The 15,011-nt window shown below is 38.3% G+C and overlaps 1 protein-coding gene across 1 annotated transcript in view; it reads right to left on the minus strand.

Moving 5' to 3' along the window:
* Positions 1–15,011, minus strand: part of LOC106648583 — a 128,326-nt gene that overhangs the window by 4,804 nt on the left and 108,511 nt on the right. Inside the window, exons 5-11 of the mRNA XM_014365619.2 lie at positions 3,861–4,218; positions 2,926–3,322; positions 2,333–2,521; positions 968–1,264; positions 725–817; positions 423–647; positions 29–190 (exon numbers count right to left, since the gene is read on the minus strand). Of these exons, the coding sequence (XP_014221105.1) occupies positions 29–190; positions 423–647; positions 725–817; positions 968–1,264; positions 2,333–2,521; positions 2,926–3,322; positions 3,861–4,218 (1,721 nt within the window). The remainder of the gene's footprint in view (positions 1–28; positions 191–422; positions 648–724; positions 818–967; positions 1,265–2,332; positions 2,522–2,925; positions 3,323–3,860; positions 4,219–15,011) is intronic.

Raw genomic sequence — 15,011 nt, forward strand, 5'->3', positions numbered from 1 at the left:
TGCTTAATTCTCATTAAAAATATCGTACCTCTATGTCTGACACTGGATACGTCCATTTTAAGGTGAGTCTTTCGCTAGCGGAAAAATCTTCAGCCGACCTGGGTGTAACCGAAACACATACTACAAGATCGTTCAGAAGTAATAATCTTCGTCGTTTGGATTTAGTGATCATGCCATTTTGATTAAATTCCTATCAAATATGAAAATAATATTTTTTATCATTTGAAAGTTTCAATGCACATAGATTCTGGATTTATTATTTCATCGTATGAAGTTGGATAAGTAAAATGTTCTATTGGATGCAATGCCACCCGAGCATGACTCACTTGTAAGTTATACACAGATATAAGTATAAATGCTTGCAAAATCCAGAATCTCATATGCAGAGTTTCATATACAAAGTTACATGCAATGATTCATACCAGTTGCGTGACATTGTCCTCTCTTATAAGGTACCTCGAGGACGATGAAAGCGGCCGATGCGCGATTTTACCCGAGACGTGACGTAACATCTCCTTAAATGCTTGATACTGTTCGGCTTCACGCTTCCTTTCGTTCAACATCTCGGCTAAACTTTCTAGTTGGGTCAACGCTAATTGCAAAGACATGCGATCATGATGTCCTTGCGGTGTGTACTTCAGTAGGTCCTTTAAAATTAGAAAAATATTAGTAACAGTGCAATAATACTTTTGTTATACATGATGGGCTTTTTGCAATAACTCACTTGCAGAAATAGTATGAACTGAGGAAACCTTTGAACTGGTTTTACCATGAGACCAAAGAAAGATAATCTGTCGTGTGCACTGATTTGTTTAACCTGTAAAAATAATTATTTAATAGAGAACGTTAGAACAAAAGATTAATTTACTGAAATTTGAAAACGCTTGAAGTAATTTTTCAGGAGATTCACATTACATGTTTGGAAATTTGTAAGTTATAACGTAAATGTATGTGTAAGAAAATTTACCTTAAAAAAATCAGCCAAAGCTGTCTTGCGTTTTGATTCTTGCTTAGCCAAATCCATAGCGACAGAAAAATTATTGATGAAACCACTGTAGATGTCAAGAACAATAGCTTTACTGAAGCTTGCTACGAATACATCACCAAGTTTTTCGTCTTTGTCCCAAGATTTAACGCATTCAGCTAAAGCTATACGGAATAAAGTGTGGCACTGTAGAATTTCTGGTAAACGGTGGAAGAGCGTAGTAATTTTTGATTGGCTCAATATCGGTGGAGACGATTCCTCGAGTTCTTTTTTGTAATCCTGCGAAATAATTAAATAAATAAATAAATAAATAAATGATTAAAGATGAAGTCGCATTCATGTTGTTTATTAATCAAAAAAATTCTGAAACAAATTATTAAACTGGTTTCTAATAACTTGATTCACTTGTCAAAATATAGCTGAGTTGTTTTTACTTACTCAGATATTTAATTAAATATTCGTATTATAAATTGACATTTAATTAAGTCGGGTGATAAGTTTGTACTTTTTAGGCACAGACATTTTCTTATAGTAACTATTAAAAATCATACACAATTTGAAGGATTTCTAGTTATGGCTTAACTGTAATTTTTGTTATTAGTAAATAAATCTTGAAAATGCTTGTTGATGCATGACCGAGTAATCATATGCATACTATGCACGTTAGAATAATTCATGAATACACACAATCTATCACATATTGTTGTGGAAATATTATTGTGCTATGCGTCTTAGCTAAACTAATCTTCTTTCAATATATTTGTAATAATTTTTTTTTATTTGTTAATATCAATAGCTGCTAGGCAAGACGCGTGTATTCATATTTTACAGAACGTGTAAACGGTTATTAAGGTGATTGTGCAGCGGAATAATTAACAGTATCTAAATTCATTACTTTTCAAAACGCATTTATATTATACCCGGAATAATTTACTGTACATTACAAGCTGTTTAAAAATGAAGTCAATCGATCTAGTGTTCAACACTGAACTGTCTTTGCGAAGACGCATCTTTAGCAATTTTAAGATGTGATTAAATGAGAATTTATGAATATCTTGGCCAATCTACGTTGTGGAAAAAAAGTTTAATGTGAACACGAGTCGGAGTAATTTGGATATTTAACAATCAACCAAAAACTCTTGAGAAAAGGGGGAAAGAGAGAGAGAGAGAGAGAGAGAGAGAGAGAGAGAGAGAGAGAGAGAGAGAGGTGGAGTTGTTCAATACAATGAGATTATGGTGCCGAGTGAGCTTACATCGCACGAACACAGAATATATACGGTTTATATCTCGTGCATGCAGTGTATAAAATATACAATATATGAGCGTTAGGAGTGAGCGTAAACGTACATTGACGAGCCTCTGGAGCGTAGAGACGTAGCTGTTTTCCGAGTGCACGATGGCCGCGACGATGTGGCGCCGCTTGAGTTGCTGCGGTGTAAGATTGGAAGGAGCGGTTGGCAACGACGGTGGCGGCTGCTTCCTCGAGTGTATGCTTTGAAATTGTTGTTGAATGGATCCACTGCTTTCTTCCTCCACCTAATTGGGATAGTAATTATCGGGCTTGATAAAATAACATTTTCTATCTTTTTTAATAAGTGTCCGCTTTTTGACGAATATCTCAAGTATTTTCGTACAGTATTTCAATATTACTCAATTCAAATGACAGAACCGTTGAAATAATCCAATGACTCACAGGTTCGATCAATCTCTAATTTTACGAAATACTGCATGCCAAGTTCAATGTCAAAGAGAGATACCATCGAATAAATTATTTTCATAAATAGATTTTTTGTCGCTCCAACCGTTCTAAAATTGTCTCATAGATTTATTACCGATCATTTAAAGTTATTCACAATCTTATGTCTCATTTGTCACCAAAACATTGAAATACTGCTTCAATGATTCATCAAAAGTTATGCTTAACTTGAGAAAAAACTCACCTCACTAAGTTGCGGCATTTGTGGCACCTTCATGGGACTGGACAAAGAGGCGCTATCAGTGGATGACGTATCGACGTCATACTGATGAGCTGAATTGCGTCTGATGCTAAACCACCGAGCCAACATCCTCGTCTGATTCGACGAGCTGTCGACCGATTGCTCTATATTCTGCTGTTGTTGCTGCTGATTTTGCTGCGGTTGTTGCTGTTGCTGCTGTTGTTGTTGTGGTTGTTGTTGTTGTTGTGGTTGTTGCTGCTGCTGCTGCTGTTGCTGTTGCTGCTGAGGCTGATGCTGTGGTGACGAATTTGATCCGATACTGATACGGATGTTTTGTGATCGCCATTTGTCACAAAAAGTTCGAGCCTTGTGCAAAGTGTTTCGCAGTTGGCAATTGCTCCTACAATAACAATTAGCTTCTTTAAATGCGCAAAATTATGTTAGCGTATTCGTTGATTTTTTAGTAAATTAACAAAAACTTGGAATTGCATTGAAATGAAAAAAAGAAATCGATGTTTATAAAATAGCAAGGAAAACTCATGCTACGTTGCTGCTTACTTTGAAATTATTCACGCATCTTGTATCACTTTTACATGTGCAATAAGCACACAAGTGTTTACAATATCAAGAAATTGACTCTATCACCTAAATATAGTTGGCAATGGATTTTCAGGTATGATTTTCGTTGTGCTTGACTTGTTGCAAGGCGCAAAAGATGGTCAATCGAAAAAGCTGTGATTTTTCGCTGGCAAATGTTAAGTGATCTCTGGACTAGGCGTTAACGACACGGACGTAAGGCGTTAATTAAATTAATGTACAGTCGTTTGAAACGATCCGGTGCAGCTGGACCGCATCGTGCATCGTTTCGCTTAAAAACATGTTTATTCGCATTTTACGAGCAGCTTGCGAGATACGCTTGTAATGCCTATACTACTCACTTAATACTGACGTTGCTCTTCTCGCTCTCGTCATCGGAAGACATGTCGTGATCGCTCGCGGAGCACCAGGAGTCTTCGCTTCTCACCGAATGAGTCGAGTTGTTGGAGTGCTGACGATGATGGTTGCTCTGGGCGTTGTGGTTATTGCGTTGTTGCAGCGGTGCCGTCGACTGCTGTTGCGCTTGCTGATGCTGCGGAGATTGCGTCTGTTGCTGTTGAGCCGCGGCTACCCCGACTACCGAGCTCGCGCCGCTGGACACTTGCTGCTGTTGCCCAGTAGCCGGTACTGCGACGACTGCGGTGTCCATTCTGCCGGGACCTACGTCATCCCAGGATCTACACCTCGAGCGCGGCTCATCTGAAATAATAATAATCAAATTGACGATCAGCCTCCAATTCCTTTGTCATCTCGAAGATTTTTAATAAAAGTAAAAACGATCATTTCACTTTGGCTAGAATATGGGATCATTGTAAATGCACGCAATAACCTACTAATGAAACAATGAAAAATCCACGTCTTACGGCATTACAATCTTTTATATGAAAATGTACACTGTACAGGGCTTAACTTTCACGTTTTAAATGTAATTGAAATTTCATTTCTGGTTATTGTTGTTGATCATAAAATATGCTACGCATAGTCAGCCAGTTTAAATTGAAAAAAGTCTATACTTAAAAAATATCAATATCCACCAAAATTGCAAAATCTGATATTAATTGACCTTTTATTCTATAAAATTGCACTTGTATACTGTACACATAATTGCTACATTCAATTGCTTGTGTAATAAGTTGAAAGGTACTAATACAGTCCTTATCTAAATTGCAATTTTATAGTTAAGCTAGAGCGGCTAAATAACGTTTAAAATCTATCATTGATTTAATTAAGTTTGACTCCCCGCTCACTAGAACGTTGAAAATTATACGTCCGAATGGAGAGCGAGACTTATTTCTTATCAGTTGGCGCAAGTGAATAACGCTGCAACACACAATAGCTCGTTAATTTTGCCTGACATTACCTTTAGCTGAGACATCGAATGGCCTACAATCTATAAAGGGGCTATATGCGAATGTGTATTCGCTAAGCCTTCGCGGAAAATTACGATCCAGTGACACCGAAATATTAATTTTTTCATTTATATTAGACGGAGACGTATCAAAATTCAGTAGTTCAATAACTAAAAGGAGTTGGCGAGCGTAGTATAACAAGTTGCTCAATAGCTCGATGCACAATGCATATTATACAGTCAGCGCGTGCTCGGCCTATAAGCATACGCGGTTGGTAATAATTTACTTACAAAAACCTAGGAACATTAAACTTTCAGTGCGTGCGCAATCATTTCTCGGACTCGTGGGGTCTCTAAAAGCATCGAATTTTGCACGCACAGTACCAGGTCGATTTTCACGCGCGTAAAACATACCCGAGGCGAGAGAAATAGAATAAAAAAAAAGCTTGCCATAGGTAAGGTAGCAAACAAGCAAGTTGAAGAAAAGCCTAGAACGACTCGGGCTTGCAAACAGTCGGTGCGTGGGTAGGCAGGTGACCAACAGGTTTTTCAACCGCATAACTATACGCGCGCACTATATATTTGTACGCGGCCGCTCGAGCTCGCATGCATTGACTCAGAGAGTGCGCAGAAAAGAGTATGAGATATGCTTAAATTTTTGTTGTTGTTGCAAGAGCTCGATTTCTACAAATCATCGAATGCCAAGACGCGTATTATCGGCGCACGGACAAGTTCGCGCTTTATGTTCGAGACTGATTCGATCAGGGACATAGTGTTACGAATTTTCGTTTATTTGCGGAGACGCAACGGTTACAAAAAAATGCAGAATGAAACTTCAACTCTTGAAAAGCTTACAAGAGTAAAAATATAAGTTGAAAGTATTGTGTCAAGTTATAAAATATAAGAAAACATAAAAAATGTAAAATTACTAACGATTTCGGACAGCCAATTCACTCGATTTTTTGACACTTTTTTTAATTTTCTGGGGGGAAGAGTGTGTGAAAGAGGAAGAGATGACGGCATAAATCAATTAACTCGTGTGAATATTTTTACGAGTGCAAACGGGTCCACTAGGTCAGTTTCATGCAATTCAATAGGGAAGCAAACATTTAGAGCTATGTAGGCTCACGCACTTTGAAATGTTCATCGCAAGAGTAAAGGAAAATTGCAGCGTCAAGCGATGGACTCTCGATTATGAATCTGCTTCGCGGTGTATGGATCGATGCTAATCGACACATCCGTATGTAATAATTTAAATCTTGGAAAGTCGCGGCGCAAATGAGCCTTAGCGTGCAAATAATAAGCCACGTTCGTGCGCATCGCGTCGTGTCCGAGGCGCGCTGACTGCGCTCGCGCACAGCCGCGGTATACGTCGCACGTACTTGTAACTTAACGAACGGCTCCAGAGGTGCTAGTTAGTGCAACAAACGCAACGAACGCAGCAAATGTACTCTACGGATCGGCGTACGTATATATAAATTCGAAACGCATGAGCGCGGCGAGCAGTGTCGTCGTCGCATATACCGTGCCTGCTGCTACCCGTCGACTCTGCCTGCGAGCAGTGACGGAAGTTTCTATTTATAAAAGTTTGCTTCCGCCGCACAGGCGTGAGCGTGCATGCGAGAGAGAAAGAGCGCTGTGGGCCGTTCTTTTCAGGAACACGCGAGTCTAGCAACAAGGGATGGGATGGTGCGCGCGCGCGTCAAAAAAGAAATTGCCTCGGCTCAATTTTCCGGACGCTTGGGCTTTTGTCTACTCGGCTTTTTCGTGACTCAGGCTTCCGCACCGGACGAGATATGGCGGCGCGGCGATCGCTTCGGACTTCAGAGCGGCAAAAATTCTATATGTGTATAATATATTCATTATCTGTAAGTGTGCCGTGTGCCGCGGACACGTGTATGTTATATCCATGCCATACAATGAGCACTACGGACTTTTTCAATGAATATAAATGAATCATTTTATTTAGAAAGATGCTCCAAAGTGTCGAGTTGTAGCGCGCGCTCTGATAGCCTTTTGTCGTTGTTCTGCGTATAGCATGCGCCTGTGCAGGCGCATTGCAAGCTGATTGAATGATGATGATGATGTTGATGCGATGATAGCTTTGACCTTGCTGTATATTTAAGTACAGGCGATAGCGAGAGCTGCGGACCAGCAAGAGTACATTGACTCGAGCCTGTAATGAGCCACATGACCACCGCATCTTTGTGCATTCAATATCTTCGAGGTGAGTTGCGGGATAGCTCGATATACAGCGCATGATAATCCATTTTTACGTGAGCTCTGAGATAATCGGCTTCTCGGGTATCGTTGCGACTTTCCATAGCGCGGATATGTGATCAAACCGTTGGCATACGTAACGCTCGCGTCGAAACTCTTTTTGTTGACCCCGCTAAGTGTTGCAAAAGCCCTTCATATCAAATTATCATAAAATCGGTTCAATGTGCACTTCTTTTCTCTCGGTATTTTGATCACCTTTGGCGATAGATATTTTATAAAACGAAATCGGTATATGCATCTACAAGTCGGACATAGAATTACGCAAGTTCGATTATTGCTCGACCATCGAGTGTCTCGCTGCTGTATCGACTCGTAATGCGCAACTTATAAAAGCTCTCCTTGCTTACCCGTCAATGTTCGTACGATACGACGCATCTCGTCTGAAAGGCCAATACCTCGACACAAAGTCTATATTTTATGCATGGTCTGAACTTTGTTAGTGGCAATGGAGTAAGATCGCCAAATCGAGACCGTACAATGACAGCACAGTCACCGATCTCAGCATTTTCGAATTTCACATAGACGTCAATCCATGTAGTAGAAAAACGAGCGAGTTTTGCTGGTGTCTGAAAAACAACGACTAGCATTTTTAACAATTCTCGAGATGCATAATTGAGTCAAAGATATAACAAAAGATGCGCGCAGCTGAGTACGGCGATACACTCGCAAAATGATTAATGAAAGCTTGATAAAGAGGAAGCGAGGAAACGAAAGGGATCATTATTCTTTATTTCTTTCCGAGGCCCGCATTCTTATATGAATACGCGCGCGCACGTATCGCGCACACAAGTGGTGCAGGGTTATTTTTAAACGACTGCTACTGTCGTCTTCATCGAGTATCATCGTTATAGCTTTCTCGGCTCGATAAAATATATATGTATTTATGTATTATATACATTATTTTCGTATATACGCGACCCTCGTACTATTAGTAAGACTTGTTCATCTGATAATGACATTAAGCTTGAATGAGACTAGAGTTCAACGTTTTCTGATGAGCGACAGCTCGACATCCCGACACAGTCGTCATAGCTTAAAAATCGCTTTCTTTGTCCAATAGAGTCATTTTCGATATATGTGCAACTGTAGCTGGCATACAATTTTCCCTGCGACATTTTTGCTCGTGAGCTCGGAGATATATAAATAAGCAATGATTTATATCAAAATAAAGATATACGCTGGCTGCAAAGGAGGTTCCCGTCTTGCAAGACGAGTTCGAATGCGTACGTGGCATGTACGAAAAAACAGTCAAAAAGTTGAAAAGTCAACGAGCAAAGGAGCGTGACGCCCTTTCAAGTGCGTACAGACACGGACGCTGTCGTCAGCAGTACCTATATCTACAATAGTAGTAACTTTTCGCGATAAACCTAAGAGTAAACGTATATATTTGGATATAAAAAGGCACGACTGGTACAGTGAACATAAAACACAGCCTCATATCCGCTCTACTGCTGAACTTTTTGAAAGAAATAATTTTCTGACATTCATGCTTGCAATTTTGCGCAAGATTTTGTTTAAACACGAAGAAAAAATAAGCAATTAAGCCTGCTGTAAAGACGTAGCACAATCAATTATTTTACACTGGGTGGTCTACGATTTTGATTGGCTAATTTTCCGGAGATACCAATTTCGCAAAAATTATGTTTTTTCAAGAATACAACACATTTCTTATTTTTATGATAGCAACTTGTGTCGTTTTGATGCATTTAAAGAAATAATGACGGATTTACTGTTTTTTTATAGTGGCCTTTTCTTTCGAAATTCATCATCATATTTATAAAGCTTTCGTAGCTTTGCAAATGAATTGCAATGGCACGAGAAATCATTTTCATAGCATTATGTAGTATTATCCAAAAGCTCGTATGTACCGCATTAGCAAATAAACATCGAGTTTTCCTTACTATTGAAATTCCTAGTTATCCCTTCGCTTAATTAGTGTTCGATGTGTCTAGTTTAAATATAATGACGGTGCACATTTATTGAAAGAAATTTCACGTGCAGCATCAAACGCGGATGCTTTGTGAAAAACTTTGACGATATCGAGCAATTTTCTACCGGAGTTATACTTCGTATCCGTATTTACGAGCTTGTTGTTATATTTGTCGCTGCATTACCGACTCAATGGCAAATAGTAATAAAAAAATGAAAAAATGAAGAAAAAAAAATAAATCATCAAGGTTATGTATTGGATTTATAATAAATCGAGAAGGGAGTGAGCACTTCGTGGAAAGCTTTAAAAGTGTTCGGATAAAAAACGACTTGACGCACGACTGTAGTAGCTAAAAAGCAGGTTATAAGGTAAAACCCGAAGCACGCGATAACAGACATAATAGTCATTGCAAGTAAAGGTGGTGGCGGTGGCAGTTTGCATCAGTTTAGATTTACTTTACCGAGTTTTTCTGCACATCGCGTATGGAGTGCTTCATAACGATCAACTATTCAAAACTAAATAATTATTGACGAGGCTGTAAATTCGTAGTGGTCATCTGGTCACTGTCTTTATCTACATCTCAAATCTATGTCACATTATAATTTTATTCTGAACGAAATAATTCTTACAGCCCATTTTCGTTTTTAACTTTTTTTAAAAATAACATCTAGGGTTTTTTTTCGAAAAATGAACAGTTATATAGCATTAATCAAGTTAATTGTAATTTGGAAAAACATCAAAATGACGATGAAAACTCCGAAAAAATAAACATGTATTTTTTTGAGGATTTTTTGTTTCATAAAATGTTTGGTAAAGTCAACCTGCATACCAAAAAAACCAATTGATTAGATAATAGTCAAAAGTAAAATTTTCGCCATCTAGTATCGTTTAAATCAATTTTAATGATTGAAAACAATTTTTTCTGTAATTTTGGTGATAGAAAGACAAGTCTCAAGTTAAGACATGTTTTGTTAGTGATTTGAAGCGGTTACAATTATTTGACCTATATTTCATAAACCATTTTTCCTGAGATAAATTGAAATAAATTTCAGTTTTGCAAACAATTGATGGCCCTATAATTGATCTGATTTGCATGCCTTTTTCAGTTTCATTTTCTTTAAGTAATCACAAAAAAAATAATAACAAGTGTGTTCCTTAAAATAAAAAATTATGTATAATAGATTTACAATAAATGAATTATTAACGAGTCAGCGAATTTTCTCATATGATCGTGCGGACGTACACGACGCACACATACATACAAACGATGCTAATTTTCATTCCACTTACGTAATCATCAGTACGCTCATATCCATCGACTCTTATGGCTCGTCGTGGTTTGTATGTGCATATATAAGGTCGCGTGCTATTCGATGGCGCAGACTGCCATTAAGTTTGAATTTATCGCGCTCAGTAAGAATCTCAATACAAAACAGAAGCAACTGAGAGCAGAGACGTAATAACACGCGCGACCAAGTAAATAGAGTGACATAATATGAAAGACTCGTTCTGAAGATCGCCGATATTCTATAGATTGTTTCTCATGGCCATGACTTATTATACTTCTGTATATAATAAATAAAAATATAGATCTCCTTTACAGGAATATATATACCATGAAAAGGTTGCAAGCGCAGTCAAAAATGTAATTTCACAGTGTGATTCTCAAGTGTACTGAAATTAATGGGCAGATAAAACAGAGAATGCTCGATAGCAACGAAACGTAAAAGTCTTTCTATAAGAACGGCGGTGCAGCAGCTTTTAGCTAAAACTTTATAACTTATATCTAATTGAATTTCGTGCATTAGCGGGCACACGCAGAATTCTATTTCCTGCGTCGCATCGCACGAATGATTGTATCTCTGTTGTTTACGTAATTTGCAAGCACGCGTGCATTCGTTTCTCAACGAACCAAGGCCCAAGTGCCATGCTCTAGAAGGCGAGAGCAAAACAATTCAACGCTTGAAATATTTTCGGAGGAATATTAGTTATTGAAATAAATCGGTATAGTACGTAGGTACAATCACGATCTGCATAATGGATATACCGATGACGGTGGCAGATGCAAAGAGCCACACGGCGTACAAATGTTCATTCGCAATCGAACGTAGCGGGTGTAACGCGGCATACGCTTTGCCAAAAGTTCGATGAGTCACGTACGAGCTCTGCGTTTTGAAGCTCAAAAAGCGTCGAAAACATGAGCGCGACAAAACGGTACATCGCTAAAATTTACGTCACACTTGCTGCGACGACTAGTATTAAGGCAATGCATCACCATTGCATGAATATATCAAACGACGTCGTCGCGAAGACATATGTCTTTTATTACAATAACACGCGTCGTAGCTCGTCCTGTGTATAGTGTATACATGGACATTTTCTGAATCTACACGCGCCTTCGTTTGATTTCTATTGTTAAACTGAATAATATAACAGCTTTGTGTCGGTGTAAGCGCGACGTAGCGATAATAATGTGCAAGCCCCGAGTTAATATCATCTGTAAGGATCGCTATAGAAATGCTTAATTATTCGTCATCCGACCATTTTTAACGAGTAAAATAATCGCTCTGCTTTTCACCGATGCGCATTTACACTCAGCGATTCACGAACGATGCTCGCAATTTGCACATTGAACATGTTTCTTCGGGAGGCATCAAGTTTATTACGACGGAGGTCACTTAAGAAGGCATGATCGTGCAGATGAGACTGCTTTCACTCGGAGGGTTGCAGTGAGCCGGGCAGCACTGGCCACGAAAAAAAAACAGTTACTGCTACGCACATGGGCGCCTTCGTTAAAGCTAGAGACAAAAAAATCCGTGGCCGAGGTGAAACTTTAATTATGGAACGAAGAATAATGCTGAGGTGTTCGATGACGGCGTGGAAAGTAGCCGCGATGCGCATACCGCTAGCTCGACGTTTAATATTCCCAACTGACATTTGATCTTCAAAATTATCGCTCGTAAGATTTGCGAGCATTGCATAAATTCGTTCAACGTATATTATACTTTACCAGCGCACGTACAACACATAGCAAGTGGGTTTGAGATACGAGCCATAGAAACGGCGAGCAATAACAAAATTATAAGGGACTCTCGAATTCCGTAAGTCATTAAAATACAAACTTTTCAATTTTTACACAGCGCTCACTTTGTCCAATTCTTTAACACTTTGAAATTGCGCAGTCACTAGTTACTTCCACGTTAAATTGTGTTTCTAATCTTTATGATCCCAATATGGGAAATGAGCTTAGTTTGTTCCTGGGTGAACATTAAGATATCTTTGGACTGAAATTTGTCAATTAACAATTTATTTTCTAATACGGAAAGGAACCCTTTGTTTAGAGTCAAGCCTTTTTATTATCTGAGACTGCGAGGTTTGATGATCAAGACAATAACTCAATAATAAAACAAATACGTAATTCCACTGGCAAAAGCTGCACAAATGAGATGCGCAGACGATTGCGATGCGGCATGCATTGGTCCGTGTACGCTATACGCGTGCACATGTCTGTATTGAACTTTGCAGACACGTAAAGAAAAAGAGCACCACGAGCGAGCGGACGAACGGGGGTGGGATGACCAAGTTCGAACGTGGTTAGCATTTATCGCGGTCTTCTTGACTTTCCGGGCGTAGTTACGGGAGAAAAGACAAGACCCGGCCGTTGCACCGACCAGAACGGACGAAGAAACTTTTGCTATTCTCTCGTTCTCTCGGAAAGCCGCCGCCTCGAAATCACTCGCTCGTACAATTCGAGTTCTCGAAAAGAACTCACCGATCGAACCTGACTCTGTAATCCAAATTGATTCGGCTACAAATAACCGGTGAAAGGTCTGCACTATATTTGACATCTTGTTGAATACGCAAAAAAACGAAAAGTAAAAAAGAAATGTTTGGAATATAAAACATTCACAGCAATACACACAGTATAATTCACAGTCATATAATAGCAATAAAGGTGATCGAAAAATGTGACGATCATCTTTAGTAGCATAAGTAAAACACGCTAGAAAATAGACATGTAGAACTTCAAGAGAATTTTTATTGCTAATTCTGTTAGATGGCCGAGTGCAGGTGCATGTACAGCGATGATGTGGCTCGAGCGCACACGAGCTTTTTGACGCACGGCCCTTTTTTCTATCTATTATATAATTTCGCCAACCGCGTACGTCAATATATGTTCAAATATACATAAGAAGACTATAGTGCCCTGCACGCAAGTCCGTTGTAACAAATTGAAAGTTGTTGGTCCGAGCGTGCGATATACATATGGCCGATTCTCTGTGAAATCGAATGGCCAAAAAAATTTTTTTTCTGCAAATATGAAAAACTTGCTGTTCCCGATGTCAGAAATGTCCCCAAATTTTATTAGAATTTTTGGGACCATCTATCACTCTTTTTCAGGGGCCCGAAGTTGGCCATTTTAGGCTTTTTTTGAAATTCATGAAAAATCACAAATATTAAAATAATTCCTGGAATAAAGTAGAATGATTCAAAAGTAAAAGTGCCCAGCAACTTTTTTGTTGGAAATTGTCCAAATTTTCAGAAAAAAAATATGCCAAAGTGATTGGAACAATCTAGGTAAATGTAAAGCAAAAAAACTGCAAAAAAAAAATAAAACAAGAAATCTACTCGAGTTCGAACCGGACTTTCATTTCCTAAACTATGTAAAAAGCTTCCCAAAGATGTCAACTAATGCCTGATAAAGTTTTGTAATGGACCTTAAAGTTTAACTCAATGTAGACAACAATGTGTGGTGAAAAACGTGCAAAAAAGGTCAAAAATGGGCCTAAAATGCCTAAAATCACCAAAAACAGCCATTTTCAGTCCTTTTTTGCACGTTTTTCGCCATACATTATTGTCTACATTGAGTTAAACTTTAAGACCCATTACAAAACTTTATCAGGCAGTAGTTGACATCTTTGGGAAGCTTTTTACATAGTTTAGGAAATGAAAGTCCGGTTCGAACTCAAGTAGATTTCTTGTTTTATGTTTTTTTTGCAGTTTTTTTGCTTTACATTTACCTAGATTGTTCCAATCACTTTGGCATATTTTTTTTCTGAAAATTTGGACAATTTCCAACAAAAAAGTTGCTGGGCACTTTTACATCTGAATCATTCTACTTTATTCCAGGAATTATTTTAATATTTGTGATTTTTCATGAATTTCAAAAAAAGCCTAAAATGGCCAACTTCGGGCCCCTGAAAAAGAGTGATAGATGGTCCCAAAAATTCTAATAAAATTTGGGGACATTTCTGACATCGGGAACAGCAAGTTTTTCATATTTGCAGAAAAAAAAATTTTTTGGCCATTCGATTTCACAGAGAATCGGCCATATGTTTGAACGCGCGCATTAATATTGTATACTCGCGCGTAAAGCGAATCCCTTGTTAACTTGCCAGTGACCGAGATTTACGACATGCTAATGATACGCTTATGTACGCGCTCATCGATTCTTACTCCAGCGAATCGTCAAAGAGGATTTGAATAATACCGTTTTTACGAGTTTTGCGTAAAAATCAAGCTAAAAATTCTTTGAGACGAGCAATAAGAAAATCGATAAATAATATCATTATTTTACACTACAAATTGTATACATAGATATCATCGTGAAAACAGGGTTTTTTCTGCAATTTGAATTGCCTTCTGCAAAACAGATAACTCAACCGTAATAATATTTTTTTCATCTTCGTGAGTTCATTCCTCGTACAAAGCAAAGTTATATATTCGTTGTATAGTTTCCCTGTATGTTCGTTACAATTTTCCTGATAGAATTTTTCATTTTTATTGCTATGTGGGCCACGTGGGTTCTACCCGGAGGTCCGAATCAAATAAACCAAATCAAATCATTAATAATAATGACCAAAAAATGACTATGTTTTAAAATGAATTACCATCAATCGGCATGTTTTTGGTGATTTTTCTATTTCAATACAA

The sequence above is a fragment of the Trichogramma pretiosum genome, unplaced genomic scaffold (genome assembly GCF_000599845.2).
Source record: "Trichogramma pretiosum strain Unisexual culture from Peru unplaced genomic scaffold, Tpre_2.0 scaffold7, whole genome shotgun sequence".
In the NCBI taxonomy this organism is placed as follows: Eukaryota; Metazoa; Arthropoda; class Insecta; order Hymenoptera; family Trichogrammatidae; genus Trichogramma; species Trichogramma pretiosum.